Source organism: Jatropha curcas, chromosome 10 (genome assembly GCF_041381405.1).
Source record: "Jatropha curcas cultivar XTBG-Jc1 chromosome 10, XTBG_Jcur_1.0, whole genome shotgun sequence".
Taxonomy (NCBI): domain Eukaryota; kingdom Viridiplantae; phylum Streptophyta; class Magnoliopsida; order Malpighiales; family Euphorbiaceae; genus Jatropha; species Jatropha curcas.
In genome coordinates, this window is record NC_143160.1 from 7,939,490 (window position 1) to 7,961,374 (window position 21,885).

The 21,885-nt window shown below is 28.1% G+C and overlaps 1 protein-coding gene and 3 long non-coding RNA genes across 5 annotated transcripts; all 4 read left to right on the forward strand.

Moving 5' to 3' along the window:
• The first annotated feature begins 3,855 nt into the window (after window positions 1-3,855).
• LOC149493016 (uncharacterized) lies at window positions 3,856-4,857 on the forward strand. Its single transcript, XR_016318589.1, has 2 exons — window positions 3,856-4,031; window positions 4,568-4,857. It is a non-coding gene; the product is annotated as an uncharacterized LOC149493016 (long non-coding RNA).
• A 3,672-nt stretch (window positions 4,858-8,529) lies between these two features.
• On the forward strand, window positions 8,530-11,096 carry LOC110010376 (uncharacterized). 2 transcript variants are annotated; one of them, XR_002285348.3, is made up of 3 exons: window positions 8,542-8,754; window positions 8,952-9,034; window positions 10,783-11,096. It is a non-coding gene; the product is annotated as an uncharacterized LOC110010376 (long non-coding RNA). The 2 variants fall into 2 exon arrangements; XR_016322879.1 differs by lacking the exon at window positions 10,783-11,096 and having other exon boundaries at window positions 8,530-8,754; window positions 8,952-9,211.
• A 1,468-nt stretch (window positions 11,097-12,564) lies between these two features.
• LOC119371305 (putative isoprenylcysteine alpha-carbonyl methylesterase ICMEL1) lies at window positions 12,565-14,191 on the forward strand (the record flags this gene model as incomplete). The annotated part of the gene is made up of 5 exons (XM_037641185.2): window positions 12,565-12,686; window positions 12,803-12,868; window positions 12,986-13,129; window positions 13,670-13,760; window positions 13,910-14,191. Coding segments are annotated over 5 exons (585 nt in total), but the record flags the coding sequence as incomplete, so codon positions are not given.
• Window positions 14,192-17,201: 3,010 nt separating this feature from the next.
• Window positions 17,202-19,110, forward strand: LOC110010381 (uncharacterized). Its single transcript, XR_002285359.3, has 2 exons — window positions 17,202-17,344; window positions 18,846-19,110. It is a non-coding gene; the product is annotated as an uncharacterized LOC110010381 (long non-coding RNA).
• The last annotated feature ends 2,775 nt before the right edge of the window (window positions 19,111-21,885 follow it).

The window sequence follows — 21,885 nt, forward strand, 5'->3', positions numbered from 1 at the left end:
TTTAATTTTTTATTGTTACCAGGTAATCGCATTTTCCATTTTCCTATTTTCTAGTTTTCATTTTCTAAGAAAACTGTTTTGTAATAAAACAGAAAACTATTTTCTATAAGTAAATGCACCACAATTTATTTTCTTGGAGGACTAAGTTAGTTGTGATCTGAGTTAGTTGTGGAAGAGAAGGTATAAGTACTTGAACACCCAAGAGGAATAATGAACTTACATGGATATTAGCATCAACACCATTATCCAGTCTCTTGTTTAAAATGGACAGTTTCTATAAGCTCTTTGCTTGCATAACAACAACAATGGCTACGGGCAACAAGAAGGTTGCGGTGATCCTCCAAATCATAATTCTGATTTTGGCTCTGCTCCTATCATCCATAACTGCTCAGCAACATCCTAGTAAGTATATATTGCTTCTTATTTATCAATCCAACCATTATTTTTCATATAATATGAGTAATTAATTAATATAAGTTTATCAAATTATTTCAATTTCAGAATTAACTTTCAAAAATGAATTAATTTGGCATATGAAATAAAATGATCCAATTTGACAGCTATTTGAATGACATATATATGATTGATGGTGTTTGTAGAAAGTTGCATAGATGCATACCCAAGCAAGTTACCGCCCGGAGGACCAGGGATGCGCACATAAGAAGCTCAAAATTTAAATTATGTGAGCAATTACACCTAATTCCTCTTCTTCTTCTGCTTTTTCTTCTTCCCTTTTTTTTTTTTTTCTAATGTTTGAACTACCAACTCTAAGCTTGTATTTAAGGCTCTTGAAATCCCAAATGATGTAAGAGTATTTTGGAAATCCCAAATTACATGATAAAAACTGATTTGGATCAACAGTTGTCATGTAGAAATATGTAGATTAATTTTTTATTGAAAAAATATATAAAATTAGTAAATAACACATACGAGATGATGCGTCCCACATCGCCCGCGGAGTACATCCTGAGCTAGTATATAAGGCTGGGTTCAGTCCTTCCTCTACAGGCTAGCTTTTGGAGCGAAGTTAAGGGTCCAGTCTCTTGCAAGAGTCCTTTATCATTTGGAATCAGAGCTCTGGCTTCGTAGGGTCTTATGGGGGTGGGGATGATGTACATCTCTGGCTTCGTACTACTTGCAAGAGTCCCTTATCATAATCGATTAAAATTACTTGGTCCATTTTGTTTATGCTGAAGAAAAGTCAACTCCTTATAAGTCTAAATTATTAAGTGGAATTATTAATTGAATTTGATTTTAACATATTAACTACCATAGTCGTGTGTATATAACAATAAATTTAACAAATTTTTAATATTTTATTTTGTAAATTATTAGTATTTTTTAAAAGAAAGTTATTAGAAATTCATCAATAAAGAATATAATATGGATATGCCATAATAATATTATAGGATTAAAAAAAATATATAAATATAGATATTTAAAATTTTTTATTTGGAAGAAAAGATTAATAGTCCAAGCAAAAATAACCACTTAATTAATTTTTAAATAGAATGACAAAATTATCAACTATTATTTGGTATTAAGGTTTGTTAAAATGCATGTCATGGTTAATGAATTTTATCAAATTTCCTAAAATCTTAAAAACACTAATTTACTATTTATCCTTCACTAACATAAAATTCAACAAAATGGCAAAGAAGTTAACATAATAAAATTATAGGGACCTAAAAGTTCAACTTTTAAAATAAAGATTTTGACTTGTGATAGTATTGATTTTTATAGTGTTTTTATTGTAATTCTCATTAAGATTTCTAGTACTTTTAATTAAATTTCATGTAACATTTGTATGTTTTTTAATCAAAAGCTTCCTTGAATTACAACTCACTTGATTGGGAAGAAAATTGTAGGATTCTGCAAAGAAAAGAACAAAGAAAACAAGGCAAAATACAATTGGCACGCCCCAGCCCGTGCTAAGGAGCACGGCCGTGCCTAGCACAAGGCAAAAACAAGCCAAAAAGCCAGAGGCGCGCACGCCCCAGACCATGCCGAGCCGCACGGCCGTGCGCGCTATCACCCAGACTTCCAGGAGACTGCACGGCCAGACAACACGCCCGTGCCACAAGTGTCCCAGACTTCCAGAGAGATGCACGCCTCAGCCCGTGCCATACCGCACGGCCGTGCGCGCTATCACCCAGACTTCCAGGAGACTGCACGGCTAGACAGCACGCCCGTACGCGCTAGCTTGCCAGACTATGCTAAGGAGCACGGCTCGTGCCAAAGCCTCTAAACCTCCAAAGCCTGGCACGCCCCAGACCGTGCCAGGCAGCACGCCCGTGCCAATCAAGAAAACTGAAATTCAGTCAAAAGTTGCAACCTACTTCTACCAAATTATGAAGCATATTTTGGACAACTCTCCTCACATGCAAACCAAGATCAACTCTATGCACATGGGTGAATCATGATTAAAGAAAATATACACCTAAAAGAGAGATTTACAACCTAACAAAAGAAGACTTTGACTATTAAACCCTATGGAATCATATACCAAAGAAGTCTATATAAAGAAGAGGATAGTTCATCTCAGGATCCAATCCCCATTCCATCACATTACACATTACACTCCACTCTCCATATTTCTTTCATTCTCTTAGTCTTGTGCATAGTTTTATTTTCTTTTGAAATTAAGTATTCAAGAGTTGTGCAAAGTTTCAAGGAAGCCATCCAAGCAACCTATCACTAGTTCTTATTTCTAAACTCTTAATCTTATTTATTTCTTTCATTATCTTTATTGATTATGGAATATTTATCAAGTATTGTTGAGTTTTATTTAAGTACTATGTATAACTAAACTCTTATACTAGGGGGTTTGATGTAGCTTAATCTCTTTTCTAATTTATGCAATTAGATTCATTTTTCCTTATTCAAGTTATGATTTATTAATGCACTTAATGCTTCTAGGCAGAATTTTCCCCTAGATTGATTTATTTCAATTATCTCTATCGGAAGAAGGATCTTTGATATGAAAAGTGTTAATAAAACACATGAGAATAATAATTTGATGCGGAAGCTATATGGTTTGACTCATGGGGAGTTTTTATGATTTATCAACTTTAAATTGTAAATTCATAAATAACTACATGGCTTAATGATTTAATTCATATTTAGTTACGCTATTGGAAGATAGGTAATTAAACGGAATTAAAATAGCTAGCAATACATCGGAAGAGCTTGTTAGTGAATTCAGAGTTGTTTCTCCTACTTGAATAATTAAATTGATTAATGAACTAATGAAATAAATTGGAAAGAATTAAGTGAAATCAAAACCCCTAGTAGTTTCAATTCCTTGATTTCTTTTAATCAATTTTTGTTTACTTGACTCTTGTTTATTTTACATTTGTACAACAAATCCCTTAATTATCGTTTAAATAATAACAAGATAACACAATTTTGGTACTTGGTTTACAATCCTCGTGGGAACGATATCTTACTCATCATATATTACTTGTAGCGATTTGTACACTTGCGAAATAAGCTGTCAACTTGTAAATGAGGTTAAACATGAGGTAATAAATAATAATCAATCCTTAAATATTCTCAATTCTTCTATTAATTTTATCTTTTGACTTATTAAAACATTATAATATTAACTTTATTATTTTATATAAATTTTTTGGTTCCTCCAAGTTTGAGATTCTCACACCTGTCTCTATCTATATATAAATTTGAAGCAATAGCTATAAGTTGTGACATCCTATTTCATATTAATGAATAAACCTGGAAAGGTTCAACTTGGGCTGCAAGTAAAACGACTAGTCCACAGAAAGCTGTGGAATAAGATTTTAAAATGAAAATTCTGTGGAAAATTATGGCCTTGATAAGGATAATTATCTACCCCATATTGTTTATAAAAAGGACCATAACATATTGCTGCGGGAGAAGTTCCAAGCCCTTCGGCTTTGTTTAAGATATGGCTAATAATGCACATCACAATGTTTTCATTGCTCTCTTTATATTTATCTTCATCATTTTTGTTCTGATACAGCCGTCAACCTCCGCTCGTCAGCTTCTATGTATGTACGAGTACTGAGTTTTTCTTTTTGTTCATTTTTTTTCCCTTGCTTTGATATATTATGACTCAAAATTTGGAGATGAATTTAGTATTATAAAGGGGCAACTCTTTAATTAAGTTTGGATCTTCTGCTCAAGTTGTTTTTTTTTTTTATTTTTTTTTATTTTTTATTTGTTATCTGTTGTACTGAGTGTTAGAATATAATCAACTTGAATTCAAGATAGTTATTCGAAATCTTAGGGAAAGATTGAATTTTTTATCTCGTGTACTTTCATCTGCAATTCTTCTAATTTCATTTAATTTAGATATTTAAAATAATTTTTCATCGTCTGGTACAAATAAGAATTAAATGAATCAAATGAATCCATGTAAAAACTTAAAAATTGAGCTTAACATTCCACTTGAACTCAATTATATCCTGATTCCTTTTCTTTTTAATCTCATTGTAACTGGTAATCAATTAACAGAGAAAAAAGAAAAAGAATTTTGAATTCTCTTTTTTTTTTTTTTAATGAAATTAATTATTGATATTTGTAGACTGCGCGATAAGTCCGTGCGGCGGTGGATCACCACCAGGAGGACCAGGAAAACGCAGATAATCGAATCGATATCCCTTCGGAGGCTAACCTGAGGAGGTCAATATAATGTGCAAATGATAAACAACTTCACTAGTATGTTTTATTTTATTTTCCTTGGTCTTTTTCCTCGGGTTTGTCTGTTAAATTCTACAATTGTATTAGAAATAAGTCACTTGCCTTGGTCTGCAAGAGTGTTTTGACTTTCAATATTATTGTCAAAAAATATTAAATATTTTGTTTTCGCATAAACTTACTTTGGAATGCTAACTATAGTTACTTAGATACTCCTTCCATGTCATTTGACTTTGTTTAAGATAATTGCATAATTAGATAATAATTGCACTATTAAATACTATTCATGTAATTTCAAGAATTGTTTAAGATAATTGCACAAAGATTAAAGAAATCAATATTACCCACCAACAAGGAGTGAATTGAGTTAGGTAAACGATCTCAATTCTTATAAGAATGAAAATACGTGTTCGATCCTTAAGAAACTCATTTTGCTGGGACCGCCAAAAATATTTATGCTCTACGGTCCGAGGGGATTATACATCATGATTATTTATATATATAAAAAATCATTAGCCACAATATATACCAAAAATACAAGTTGTAATTAAATAAATTATTTTAAATAAAAAATATTCTCATTCTTTATTTAATAAAGATAAAATAAATTTTCTCAAAATAAAAGATAAAATAAAATTTAAATATCAAATTATATTTATAATTTAGCTGGTAGCACATTTATAAATTTAGAAATATGATATATGAGGCATGTGCAATTAAAATAATTAAGAAATTACTTATTTATTTTTATGAAATTAATAATTTCACTATATTATCAATCCAAAAATTACTACAATTACGATTTTTAATCCTTAAATCATAGATAATATAAAACAAAATACGTAATATATATATATATATATATATATATATTTTAAATTTCTATGCCATGCTTGCGATTTTTTAGTATGTAACAAAAATTATATTATGAAATTGTTAATTATCACATTTATTTCAAAAAATAAAATTTTATTTGTGCAACATTATTTACTTAGACTGCTGAAATTTTTTCAAATTTTTATTCTTTCTAAATTTTTTTTAGAGTCACATGATGATTTAAAAATGATGAAAATACTTTTTTTGTTGTAATCTCATCCTTAATTTTCAGTTAGACAATCATTATTATAAAAGGTCAAAATTATGTGAATTAACAAAAAGATCAAAATAAAGTGAATCTTTGATGTTCTGTTATAATAGACCCATTTTTTCACAAAATATAAACTTTTTTTTTTCAATTTTGATGACTTAAATTTACTTCAAGTCATCTTAGAAAATCCCTTTATGTTATTGTCACTTCAAAAATGAAATTAATTATGATAATAGTTGCAGGGCCTTCTTGCCAGACGGACGCGTGTGAGAGTGATCCAATTCCTGGAGGACCAGGGAGGCGCTGATAATCCAGTGCATATCCCATCGGAGGATTAAAAGTTAAGACAGAAGCCCAAGATATTATGCAAACGACTAGTAGTATTATAGACATAACCAACTCAATCATAGTTCTTTTTTTTTTTTTTTCTTTTTATTTGAATATGTTATGTATGTAACTCTGGTTGTGAATAAGTTGTGGAATTAATAATAATTTAAGTTTTTAAAAAAATGAAAATTTTGTTGAAAATTAAGAACTTGAAATCTTCATCGATAAGGACAATTATCTACCACAAGTTGTTTATAATTGGGAATCCAAAATCTCAAAGGGTCATGCAAATTGCAGGAAGCTACTTAATTCCAATCCTATGTATATAAAACATGCCTAATAATACTGATCGGAAGGTTTTCATTTCCATCTTTATGATCTTCACCATCATCTTGGTCAGATGGTGTAGCCAACCTCCGCTGATCGGCTTCTCGGAAGTATGTATTTAATTCATTACTCCTTTTATCATTATTATTAATAGTAATGAAAAAGAATTCTGAATTCTAATTTTTGATATACGAAAAAGATCAACTCTCACTTGTGATAATCTAGATATATCATCATTAATTTACGATTCAGATTATTTTAATTGATGGAATTTAAAAAATCTTTAACTACTTTATAAAAATTTTTTTACTTGATTAAAATTGATAAATTATATCGGAACTTTAATTTTACTATTTTGAGATAACGATCTCATATATGTTTCATTGTTTTTTATTAGTAATGAGATTTAAGCCATTTAAATTTTTTTTAAAAAATATTATTTAATTTATGAACTTTGCTTTCGGATTAAAAGCTGAAATATAAAATTCTAAAATACATAGGATAAAAATCTAAGAAAATTTCATAAAATTCATGGATTTTACATTTTCTCAGTCTAAAGCACCTGAATTTTTTTTTAATGAAATTAATTATTGATATTTGTATACTGCATGATAAGTGCGTGCGGCAGTAGATCACCGCCAGGAGGACCAGGGAGGCGCAGATAATGCAATCCATATACGAATGCCATTAACTATAGTTTGTCTTTTTTGGCATAAATTTAACTATAGTTTATTTTATTTTCCGGCTTTTACCGGTGCCCAACTCTTTATTAATAACAGTTGTAAATTTGTGATAACAAATTATATTAAGGGCTATATGTTGGTATTCTTTTCTTGATTAGCTAATCTTTTTTCTTTGGTCTTTAATAATAATTTTACTGTATTATTATTGCTTTTTAACTTTAGAAATTAATGTCTTTGAAATTTTTTGTGGATAGCTTCAAATAAAAATTCTATAAATAGGAGAAATAATAATATGATATACATGAAACATTCAACTTGCAAAATCATTTTATTAAACAATTCAACTTGTAAAATTAGATTAATTAACATATTTTAAATAGTTGAAAAATGTGAAAATTATTGTTCCAAAAGTTATGTTAATTATATATTAAATTATATTTTGCATATAAAAACCAAAACCCTAAAAATTATTGTTGTTAGTATGGAAATATGTACAATATCATCAAAATTTGCAAGTTAAAAAAAGACAAATCACAAAGATTAGGATATTATAAGATTAAAGTTATAAAATTCAGACCTACGGGTTGTGGCTCAATCGGCAACACAGACTGTGCATATTGAAAGAGCTCCTTGTTCGATCCCTACTAAACGCACCTGTAAGGAGGGGCGATGAGCCTTAACTGTGACTAAGCCCCAAGCCGGATTAGGCAGTCCCTGTTAATGGGATCTGAATACCGGTGGTTTACACCAAAAGAAGTTACAAAATTCATGGGTGAATTTACGCATTCAGTCCATTTACATGGAGGTTGAACTTTAATATTGAATTGATAAAATTGAAAAGATAAGGGAGTGTTTAACTAAGATTTGGAAAACAACTAAGTTGTTTCCGTAATTTTCTTTATAACAAAAGACATGTTTTTCATTTTTATAAAATGACATTTTTATTATAAAAGTTATAATATCTATAAATAATTTTTTCTATAAAATATTTTTATTGAATAAATGAAAATATTTAAATAACATAAAAAATTATATTATGCTTAATATATAATTAATTTTATTATTAAAAATATATTATATCCTTTATTTTAATAAATTTTACAAAATGATAAAAATTGATATTATTATTATAAATAATCAGTAATAAAAATTCAAAAATTTTTAAATAAAAATTTTCTAAATTTATTTTATAATATTTTATTTTAATTATGAATGTCATCAATAATGTTTTGTGAAGTTTTTAAAATAAAATTTATAATAAAAAATTTTAATTTTTTATTGTTATCAAGTAATCGCATTTTCCATTTTCTATTTTCTAATTTTCATTTTCTAAGAAAAATGTTCCGTGATAAAACAGAAAACTAATTTCTATAAGTAAATACACCACAATTTATTTTCTTGGAGGACTAAGTTAGTTGTGGAAGAGTAGGTATAAGTCGTTGAAACCCAAGATGAATAATGAACTTACATGGATATTAGCATCAACACCATTCTCCAGTCTCTTGTTTAAAATTGACAGTTTCTATAAGCTCTTTGCTTGCATAACAACAACAATGGCTAAGAGCAACAAGAAGGTTGCGGTGATCCTCCAAATCATAATTCTGATTTTGGCTCTGCTCCTGTCATCCATAACTGCTCGGCAACATCCTGGTAAGTATATATTGCATCTTATTTATCAATCCAACCATTATTTTTCATATAATATGAGTAATTAATTAATATAAGTTAATCAAATTATTTCAATTTCAGAATTAACTTTCAAAAATGAATTAATTTGGCATATGAAATCAAATGATCCAATTTGACAGCTATTTGAATGACATATATATGATTTATGGTGTTTGTAGAAAGTTGCATAGATGCATGTCCAGGCAAGTCACCGCCCGGAGGACCAGGGATGCGCACATAAGAAGCTCAAAATTTAAATTATGTGAGCAATTACACCTAATTCCTCTTCTTCTTCTCCTTTTTCTTCTCTTTTTTTATTTTATTTTTTTAAATTTTTGAACTACCAAGTCTAAGCTTGTATTTGAGGCTCTTGAAATCCAAATGATGCAAGAGTATTTTGGAAATCCCAAATTACATGAGAAAGACAGATTTGGATCAATAGTTGTCATGTAGGAGTATGTGGATTACTTTTTTTTATTGAAAATATATAAAATGAGTAAATAACACATACAAATAAGGTGAACCCATTAAAATAACTTGGTCCATTTTGTGTCCAAGATAAGTAAACTCCTTATGAGTCTAAATTATTAAATGAAATTATTAATTAAATTTGATTTTAACATATTAACTACCAATTATAGCCGTGTGTTATATTATATAACAATAAATTTAACATATTTTTAATATTTTATTTTGTAAATTATTAGTATTTTTTTAAAGAAAGTTATTAGAAATTCATCAATAAAGAATATTACATGGATATGCCATAATATGATTATAGGAGTAAAAAATATAAATATAGATATTTAAAATCTTTTATTTGGAAGAAAAGATTAATATTCCAAGCAAAAATAACCACTGAATTAATTTTCAAATAGAATGACAAAATTATCAACTATTACTTGGTATTAAGGTTTGTTAAAATGCAGGGCATGGTTAATGAATTTTATCAAATTTCCTATATATCTTAAAAAACACTAATTTACTATTTATCCTTCACTAACATAAAATTAAACAAAATGGCAAAGTAATTGACATAATAAAATTATAGGGACCTAAAAGTTTAACTTTTAAAATAAAGATTTTGACTTGTAAATGAGGTTAAACATGAGATACTAAATAATAATCAATCCTTAAATATTCTTAATTACTATATTATATTATAAGGATGACCATTTTTTTTTATTTTAGCTTTTAATGAATAATATTATATTAATATTATAGGGATGACCACTATTTCATATTAATGAATAAACCTGGAAAGGTTCAACTTGGGCTGCAAGTAAAACGAAAACTCCACAGAAAGCTCTGCAATAAGATTTTAAAATGAAAATCCTGTGGAAAATTATGGCCTTGATAAGGATAATTATCTACCCCATATTGTTTATAAAAAGGACCATAATATATTGCTGCAGGAGAAGTTCCAAGCCCTTCGGCTTTGTTTAAGATATGGCTAATAATGCTCATCACAATGTCTTCATTGCTCTCTTTATATTTATCTTCATCATTTTTGTTCTGATACAGCCGTCAACCTCCGCTCGTCAGCTTCTACGTATGTACGAGTACTGAGTTTTTCTTTTTGTTCTTTTTTTTTTTTTCCTTGCTTTGATATATTATGACTCAAAATTTGGAGATGAATTTAGTATTATAAAGGAGCAACTCTTTAATTAAGTTTGGATCTTCTGCTAAAGTTTTTTTTTTTTTTTTTTTTTTTTTTAATCTGTTGTAGTGACCGTTAGAATATAATGAACTTGAATTCAGGATAATTATTCGAAATCTTAGGGAAATATTGAATTTTTTTTATCTTATGTACTTTCATCTGCAATTCTTCTAATTTCATTTAAAATTTAGATATTTAAGATAATTTTTCATCATCTAGTTCAAACAAGAATTAAATGAATCAAATAAATTCATATAAAAACTTAAAATTTGAGCATAACATTCCACTTGTACTCAATTATATTATATCCCGATTCCTTTTCTTTTTAATCTCGTTGTAACTAATAATAGAAGCGATAAATCCGGAGCCCAGTGGATCACGACAAGGAGGACCAGGAGTACGCAGATAATCGAATCGATATTCGGAGGCTTACGTGAGAAGGTCGATATAATGTGCAAATGATATACTGGGAATGTTATATAAACAACTTAACTAGTATGTTTTATTTTATTTTCCTTGGTCTTTTTCTTCGGGTTTGTCTTTTAAATTCGACAACTGTATTAGAAATAAGTCGATTACATCAGTCACTTGCCTTGGTGTGCAAGTGTGTTTTGACTTTCGATATTATTGCCAATAAATTTTAAATATTTTGTTTTCGCATAAACTTACTGCGGAATGCTAACTGCAGTTACTTAGATACTCCTTCTATGTCATTTGAGTGTTGTTTAAGATAATTGCATAATTAGATAATAATTGCACAATTAAATACTCTCCATGTAATTTCAAGGATTGTTTAATATAATTGTACAAAGATTAAAGAAATCAGTATTACCCACCAACAAGGTGTGAGTTTAGCTAGGTAAACGACCTTAATCTTTATAAGGATGAAAATACAAGTTCGAGTTCGATCCTCAAGAAGCTCATTTTGCTGGGATGGCCAAAAATATTTACACTCTACGGCTCAAGGGGATTACACATCATGATTATTTATATATAAAAAAAATCATTAGCCACAATATATAGCAAAAAATACAAGTTGTAATTAAATAAAATATCTTCTTTTTTTTTTTCAATTCTCTAAATAAATTAATACTAGGGAGATACCAATAGCGTGATATGGTTCACTGTTATCAATTCAATTGGCTTAATTGAAATACTTTCAACTGTAAATGTCAAGAAAAAAATGGTAAAACTGAAAAAGATAATTAAGACTTAATTTTCTAAAATGATAAAGAAATGAAACAGATTTCTAAAGTAACACTTGAAATGAGACAGAGAAAATAGTTGACAAAAATAATTTACTTCACACTTCATTAATAAATTATAAAAAATTAAATTTCTAATATTATAATATATGAAACTCATGTAATCATATCCTCAAGTTTCTTTCCTTAGCAATATGAAGAGAGCACTCTTTTCATGGTACCTTGGTGCATTTTTCTTTTGAAATTGATTCAGCTACTCTTTGGGAGATGGTTAATCATATGTACAAGAATGGTTAGTTGGGATCTTGAGGCCTTGATTGCTGACATCCGAGAAAGATTAATATTTTTTTGGTCATTACCAGCTTATTCTTATTGATAGAGCTGCAAATATAGCAGCTGACCTTTTAAGCATGTTTTAGCAATATTTTGTCCGCGCATTGGATTTGTAATCCTCCTATTTCTTTATCTGAAATTTTGTATTTAGATGCCAATAGGCTTTATCAATGAAATTATATTCATTCTGTTCAAAAAAAAAAAAAAAAAAAAAAACAGAAAATTGGTGCAGTTTTAGAAGTAATATTTCTGAAATATTATCCAACAATGTTGATAAAATTGGTAAAAGAAAAGTTTTCATCTTTGAATAAAACGTTGATGGTTAATCATTGACCTTAACTTTGAGTCAAGCAATATTTGTATTCTTTTTCCACAAAATCAATAACAGTTACATGTTCATGAGGGCACTAACAGTTACATCTCATTTGTATGAAATAACATTGCTCAATATGGAGGTGATCCTAACCGGTAATGGATTTTTTTTCCTTTTTCAAATTTTTTTTTAATATCAGTGTTTAGATTCAATTTACTGGTGAATGCTAATGATGTTGTTATCCCTGTGTTTTCCTTGATAGAATTTATTTAATGGGATAATCAGCTGGTGCACATATTGCTGCTTGTACTCTTCTAGAGCAGGCAATCAAGGAGGCTGGTGAAGGAGCAAGCATTACTTGGAGTCTGTCCCAGATTAAGGCTTATTTTGGACTTTCTGGAGGGTTAGTTTTTGTTAAGACAATGCAGTATCTGCTTGCTTAAATGACCATAAACATTACTTAGATTTTTCTTATTTGGAGCTTTTTTTTACAATTTTTCCTGTCACATCTAAAAACAGGTACAATTTGTTAAAACTCGTAGATTATTTCCACAGTCGTGGTTTATATCGTTCTGTCTTCTTAAGGTAAAGCATTTCTTCATTTCTTGTTGAACTGTAGCTATGCTTCAGTTTCATTCAGTTAATGATGCCTTCATTCTCTGTGTCTCATTCTGACATGCTGATGACTCCATTTTCATACAGCATAATGGAAGGAGAAGAATCCTTACGAAGATTTTCACCTGAAGTAATTGTAAAGGACCCCAGTGTGAAAAATGTGGTTTCTCTGCTACCTCCTATTGTTCTTTTTCATGGTACTGCAGATTACTCTATTCCAGCAGACGCCAGGTCAGTTCTTCATGTCAAGAATCTTTTTTCTTTCATATATTCGGTATTCTTTTATAAATTTAAATGGGTTACTTATGTGATAGGATTGTTGAGGCATGGTGTTTTTATGTTAATCACATTTGCTGTTCATCATTTTTAGACAAAAGGTAATATCATCTCATGGAGCATATAAATATATATTCTCTATTGTAGGCACAGGGCAATATCATCTTTTGATGAAAGACATAATTTTAAATTCTCTATGCTGTTCTCTTTGTGATCAAAGATGATTAAATGTGTTTCCATTTATGCAGAAATAAACTCTTTTACTTCGAACGAAAAATATCCTCACGGAATAATCCCTTTAAGCTACATTAACTACTGTTACAATTGCATCCATATATGTGTGCTGCCTTCCTAAATTTCTGTATATATATTGGCGATAATGGAATTTTTCGTATGAAGTAAATTTGTTTCTATTGGAACTTCGTCGTTATTCTTTGCCTGTTGATGCTAAGACTTCTTGTATGCAAGCTTTTATTGACATCCCTTGTTCCACAGTACAAGTTTTGCTGAAACTCTTCAAGGACTTGGAGTTAAAGCTGAATCAATTTTATATGAAGGAAAGACTCATACAGATGTGTTCCTTCAGGTAAGAGAATTCTCCAAGTTTTGTTGTCCAATAGTAATATTCATTGCTTCTTTCTGCAGATTAATTTCTGTTTTGGTGCAGTTTCAAGATATGTATAAATGTTTAATTGTGGGTTTAATTATTTATGTTAATGGATGGATGTGATTAAGGATCCAATGAGAGGGGGAAAAGATCAGATGTTTGAAGATTTAGTTGCCATTATTCATGCTGGTGATGCAGAAGCTGAGGCCAAAGATGCAGTGGCTCCTCCAAGAAGACGCCTTGTACCAGAGTTCATGTTACAGGTGGCTCGTAGAGTCAGCCCTTTCTAACACCACCAATAAGCTTCTTGTTTATTCTTTCTACTCATTGTCCATATCATTAACGCAACTTGATTATTTCTTCTTTCTGTTCAATTCCCCCCTCGTTTAAGCTCATAGTAGCTCTCAGTTGATAATAGAAGTGTTTTGACTAAGTCAATACATTAAAAGCTATCTGAAAAGCTGTTCCCCAACAAAATCTTTTTTATAAAGATTTTTTTTTTTTTGGTATTTTAGTTTGTGTATATTAGAAAAAAAAATAATTAGGATATTTTGCCATTATCTAAATTGTATAGTTGTGATCCTGTCGACGAAATAGTCTTTGGTTGTAATTTTTGTCCAAACAAAAGTAAATTTTCCTTTTTTAAAAAAACAAAAAAAGAAAACATAATTTTTTTTACATATTTTGATGTGAGAAAAAAAATATTAAAAGGAGAAAACTGTCCAATTGTGTTAATAGATAATTCAGAAATTAAAATTCGTTGGCAAGTATTCATTGCTGAGTGGGTATATTAAGTCACAAAGCGACTTTCATGTCTTTGAATAAATTCAATTGTTTGAATATTTGCAACAAATTTAAAGCCAAGAATTTAAACTTTTAGACTTTAAAAAGCTCAAGAGAATATAATTAACATATATATATATATATATATATATATATATATATATATTCGAATTAATCAGGCATCCATAGTTGAATTAAATTTTTTTCGCACAAATTGGTTCACTGAGAGATAAAATACTCATAAGGAGTATTTGCTCCATTTACGAGGATCTAACTCTCTAAACCTCACCATCTAAGAAAGAAGAGTATCGAATACTTGTAAAGAGTATTTGCTTTATCCATGAGGATCAAACTCTCTCTATCTCATCACTTAAGAGAGAAGAGTATCGAATCACTAGTCCTAACGTTTTCGTGACAAATATGATTTTTTCATGAATGATAACTCATCAAAATAACTCATCAAAATTAATAATCAAAGAAACCAATAACAAAATTTATAAAAAATAAAAATAAAAATAAAATTCAAGTGGGAAGAGCTATTTACAGGGAGAATTACTTGCTCGGTTGCTTCAATAAAGAAAAATTAGAAAAATGAATGATTCAAATAAGAAAACTACGCCAAAGTTCTTTTATTAGTATATTTTTCTGTTAGTATTTATGAGATTGTGAAGAATGAAGATGAGTAGCTTGTCAACGGCAAGAGCCAAAGTTCCAGTTCTGCCGTTTTACACCATACGTGATTTATGACCTTTCTTCACGTTAGAGGAGACCAGAATTGGAACCGCTGGTTTCGGCATAAATTTATAAAACAGAACAGAAGGGTTGAATTAGAAGTCCTTAATTGCTCTTTGAACGCTTTCAGATCTTTACAAATACTCCAAAACACGTTAAAACTTACCATTGAGACGATACATCCTAGTCTATATAAAGGAATTCCTTACAAGTTATATTATAATTAAGATGGCCAAGAATAGCAAATGGGTTTTCTTTGTCCTCCTCGTCGTTTTGATTCTCAGGGTGGCACCGGTATTTTCTGCTCGTCAACTTCAAGCAGGTAATATATAGCTGTTTTGTTTCTTAAAAAATAATTAAAAATGCAACTAATGGATTGATTGTGGTGGTTGTAGGAAGTGATGATTTCATTGTCCCAAAAAGAGGATTACCATGTCTGAATATAACATCATGGGGAGAGATTCAAATTTTATGTCCAAGTATATCGCCAATGGAAGGACCTGGCTGAAAAAGAAATAAAAAAAATGTCTCTCTTCCAATAAAATAAAGTTTGAGATGGATGAAGTTGAAAATAAAGCCGTAGTGTTTTTTAGAAAGTTGCTTTTCTAGTGATGTTTTTGAAAAATGGCATTTGGATATGCAATTAAATTTAACCATCCCTAATTAATTTATTGTTTAACTAATATATGGGTTAATTTGGAGTAAATAAATAGTTTTCAAATTTATTAAAAAATTATCTCAAAATAAAAAATAAATTTGAAATTCTTTACTAGTGTTTAATCTCTGTAAGTTTAAATTTGAGAGGGAGAAAAAAAATGAACATGGATTTAATTTCTAAATTTTTATTCTATTTGAGAGTTTTAAAAAAATTAATCTTAAATAAATATCGTATAATTTTCATGTAAAAAAATATATTATAAAGTATTAAAAAGTTTAAGTAAATAAAAAACATTTAAAGGAGGAGCAATATTTTTTATTTTTTCTCTTTTTTCACTTATAATTTGTAGCTTATATTTATTTATGTTAACAAGTTTTAAGTTGACGGTGCAATTAATGCATTTAACGGTGAAAATAATATTAAATTTTAAAAATAAAAAATCTAGTGTGTTTTTTTTATTTTTTTTAACTATTTCAAATCGAAATCGCGGCTTTTAATTTTAAAGTATAAAAAACTACAACTAAATTTTAAATATTCAATATTGGCTACATTTTATGACTTTTGAACAGTTTATTATAATTTAATTCTAATTTTAATTGATTCAATTTCAATTCATCGGTTTAAAACCGATTCGTGCCTATAGAAAATACAAAGGTTTTTTCTTTACTATTTATGAGATAGTGAAAGAAGTAAATTCCTCGTTACATGTATTGTCTACATCAATAGCAGCGGTCAGAACTGACTTGTCAACAGCAAGACTTCCAATTTTCCTTGGAAATAATTTCTAACGTGTTAGAAAATATATGATTTGTGACCTTTCAACGCGTTTTTGTTCGAAAACGTGTAATTAAAAATGAAATGGGATCACGTGTATTTTTTCTCGTTTAATTAGAGATTTTAAATTTAAATTATATATATATAATTTCTTTAAATATTTTAGAGAGGATATTTTATACTCTGTATGAACATGTCCGGCGTAAATTCGAATTAATCACAATAGGCTCCAAACACTGAATGATTAAAAAAAAAAAAATTTACTTGCCAAATTAAAATTTATATCAATCAATATATTTAAACAATGTTAGAGGTATCACATCACGTAATAATTTAATAAATATGTCTAGAATAAAAATTTAAAAAATCTTGTTATAATTAATAAATAAATTGAATTAAAGTCGAGATATACAATTAGACACGTCACTGTACTTACTACAGAGAAGATAGCTCCATTCATATATTCATATAAAGGGATAGGCCTTTCCAATTACTTACAAGTTATATAATAAGATGGCCAAGAGTCTTCGAAATGTTTTCTCTGTCTTCTTTATCCTCCTCGTCGTTTTGCTTCTCGGGATGACACCGCTGTTATCTGCTCGTCAACTTCTACGAGGTAATGATATTTTTTGTAAATAGATACATACGGTAATATTTTTAATTTAATTTAATCAATCACAAATTACAAAAATTAAATCTCTTTTTATTTCACAAAATATTTTTTTAAGATATTGTTGGCAATTTAATGGAAAATCTTTTACAAATTAAGGAAATTGAAGATAGCTTTTTTAGGAGCCAAATTAAAATTATATATTCATTAAAATATTATAAAACTTTGTATAAAATAAATTGTAATACGTTTGTTTGTGACAATTTGAGCCATTTGCTCGCTTTCAATTGTAATTAATGATGAAATTGCAAATAAAAAAGTATTTTCATTCTTTATTTAATAACGATAAAATAAATTTTCTCAAAATAAAAGATAAAATAAAATTTAAATATCAAATTATATTTATAATTTAGTTGGTAGCACATTTATAGATTCAGAAACATAATATTTGACGCATGTGCAATTAAAATAATTAAGAAATCACTTATTTATTTAAAAAAAAAGAATAATTTCACTATATTATCGATTCAAAAATTACTACAATTACAATTTTTAATCCTTCAAATATTTTTTTAAAATATTGTTGGCAATTTAATGGAAAATCTTTTTCAAATTAAGGAAATTGAAGATAGCTTTTTTAGGAGCCAAATTAAAATTATAAATTCATTAAAATATTATAAAACTTTGTATAAAATAAATTGTAATAGGTATTTCGTGATAATTTGGGCCATTTGCTAAATTTTAAACTTTGTAGCATAACGCTTTCAATTGTAATTAATGATGAAATTGTAAATAAAAAAGTATTTGCATTCTTTATTTAATAAAGATAAAATAAATTTTCTAAAGAAAAAAGATAAAATAAAATTTAAATATCATTTGAATAGCAAATTATATTTATATTTAATTAGTAGCACATTTATAGATTTAGAAATATGATATCTAAGACATGTGCAATTAAAATAATTAAGAAATTACTTATTTATTTTTATTAAATGAATAATTTCACTATATTATCAATTCAAAAATTACTACAATTAGGATTTTTAATCCTTAAAACATAGATAAATATAAAACTTTTCTATGCCATGCTTGCGATTTTTTATTATGTAACAAAAATTATATTATAAAATTGTTAATTACCACATTTATTTCATAAAATAAAATTTTATTTGTGCAACATTATTTACTTAGACCGGTGAAATTTTTTGAAATTTTTATTTTTTCTAAATTTTTTTTAGAGTTACATGATGATTTAAAAATGATGAAAATACTTTTTTTGTTGTAATCTCATCCTTAATTTTCAGTTAGACCATTATTATTATAAAAGGTTGAAATTATGTCAATCTTTGATTGTTCTGTTAGAATAGACCCATTTTTTACAAAAAATAAACCTTTTTTTTTTTTTTTTTGCAATTTTGGTGACTTAAATTTACTTCAAGTCATCTTAGAAAATCCCTTTATGTTATTGTCACTTCAAAAATGAAATTAATTATGATAATAGTTGCAGGGTCTCCTCGCGGGTCGGGAGCGCGTGGGAGTGATCCAAGTCCTGGAGGACCAGGGAGGCACTGATAATCCAGTGCATCCCATCGGAGGATTAAAAGTTAAGACAGAAGCCCAATATATTATGCAAACGACTAGTAGTATTATATACATATCCAACTCAATTATAGTTCTTTTCTTTTTTTTTTATTTGAATATGTTATGTATGTAACTCTGGTTGTGAATAAGTTGTGGAATTAATAATAATTTAAGTTTTTAAAAAATGAAAATTTTGTTGAAAATTAAGAACTTGGGGTTGTCATCGATAAGGACAATTATCTACCACAAGCTATTTATAATTGGGAATTCAAAATCTCAAAGGGTCATGCAAATTGCAGGAAGCTACTTAATTTCAATCCTACGTATATAAAACATGCCTAATAATACTGATCACAAGGTTTTCATTTCCATCTTTATGATCTTCACCATCATCTTTCTTCTGATGGTGTCGCCAATCTCCGCTGATCGGCTTCTCGAAGTATGTATTTAATTCAATACTCCTTTTATAATTATTATTAATAGTAAAGAAAAAAAATTCTGAATTCTAATTTTTGATATACGATAAAGATCAACTTTCACGTGTGATAATCTAAATTTATCATCATTAATTCACGATTGAGATTATTTTAATTGATGCAATTTGAAAAATTTTCAACGACTTTATAAAATTTTTTTACTTGATTGAAATTGATAAATTATATCGAAACTTTAATTTTATTATTTTGAAATAAAGATCTTTTTTTATTAATAATCAGATTTAAGCTATTTAAATTTTCTTAAAAAAATATTATTTAATTTATGAATTTTGTTTTCGAATTAAAACATGAAGTATAAAATTCTAAAATAAATAGGATAAAAATCTAAGAAAATTTCATAAAATTCATGGATTTTACATTTTCTCAGTCTAAAGCACCTGTTTGAATTTTTTTTTTAATGAAATTAATTACTGATATTTGTAGACTGCATGATAAGTGCGTGCGGCGGTGGATCACCGCCAGGAGGACCAGGGAGGCGCAGATAATGCAATCCATATACGAATGCCATTAACTATAGTTTGTCTTTTGTGGCATAAATTTAACTATAGTTTATTTTATTTTCCGGCTTTTACCAGTGCCCAACTCTTTATTAATAACAGCTGTAAATTTGTGGTAACAAATTATATCAAGGACTGTATGTTGGTACTCTTTTCTTGATTAGCTAATCTTTTTTCTTTGGTCTTTAATAATAATTTTACTGTATTATTATGTCTTTTTAACTTCAGAAATTAGTCTTTGAAATTATTTGTTGACAGCTTCTAATAAAAACTCTATAAATAAGAGAAATAATAATATGATATACATGAAACATTCAACTTGCAAAACCATTTAATTAAAGAATTCAACTTGTAAAATTATATTAATTAACACATTTTAAATAGCTGAAAAATGTGAAAATTATTGTTCTAAAAATTATGCTAACTATATATTAATTTATATTTTGCATATAAAAACTAAAACCCTAAAAATTATTGTTGTTAGTATGGAAATATGTACAATATCATCAAAAATTGCAAGTTAAAAAAAGACAATAGGTTATCACAAAGATTAGGATATTATTAGATTAAAATTACAAAATTCAGACCTATAGGTTATAACTCAGTTGGCAATGCAGGTTGGACATGTGGAAAGAGCTCTTGGTTCAATCCCCACTAAACGCACCTGCAGGGAGAGGCGAGGAGTGTTAACTATAATTAAGCTCCTAACCGGATTAGGCGGTCCCTGGTAATGAGATCCGAATACTAGTTTGAATACTAGTTTACACTAAAAAAAATTATTAAATTCATGGGTGAATTTATGCATTCAGTCTATTTACATGGAGGTTGAACTTTATAATTGAATTGATAAAATTGAAAAGATAAGGCATTTTCATTATGAAAGTCTTAATATCTATAAATAATTTTTTCTATAAAATATTTTCATTGAATAAATAAAAATATTTAAATAACATAAAAAATTATATTATGTTTTAATATATCATTAATTTTATTATAATAAATATATTATATCCTTTATTTTAAGAAATTTTTTACAAAATGATAAAAATTGATATTATTATTATAAATAATCAGTAAAAAAATTCAAAAATTTTTAAATAAAAATTTTCTAAATTTATTTTATAATATTTTATTTTAATTATGAATGTCATGAATAATGTTTTGTGAAGTTTTTAAAATAAAATGTATAATAAAAAATTTTAATTTTTTATTGTTACCAAGTAATCGCATTTTCCATTTTCTATTTTTTAATTTTCATTTTCTAAGAAAACTGTTTTGTAATAAAACAGAAAACTAATTTCTATAAGTAAATACACCACAATTTATTTTCTTGAAGGACTAAGTTAGTTGTGATCTGAGTTAGTTGTGGAAGAGTAGGTATAAGTAGTTGAACACCCAAGATGAATATGTTGAGATTTGTCTATTAAAGAGATAGATTTGTTTTTTGTATTTAGAGAATGTATATCTTTAGAATATCTGATATACTTGATTTGTGTAATCCTCCTTCTTTTACGTTGTTTATCTCCTATAGTTTAGGAACTGATGTATTATATATTAGAGAGGTCATTCCTTGTAACAGAAAGTTGATATAGAATGAAATTCTGAAATTTGACTTGGTATCAGAGCGGAGGAATTGTCTATGAAATTGTCAAATCTGTAACAATGACGGATGCCTCTAAATCAACTCCTGCTCTGGTGGTTGTTCAATCTGAAGGTGTTTTTAATGTAGGTATAACATTAGATGAATCTAATTATGATGTATGGTCACAACTAATGGAAATGCACATCGCTGAACGAGAGAAACTCTCGTTTATTAGAGGGAAGAAGGATCCACCGTTAGAGGAAGATCCAGAATATGAAGCATGGTATGGTGCAAATCAAAAGGTCAAGAGATGGCTCTTGATGTCTATGAAACCAGAAATCATGAAGAGATATCTCAGGTTACCTACAGCTCGAGGAATATGGGAGGCAT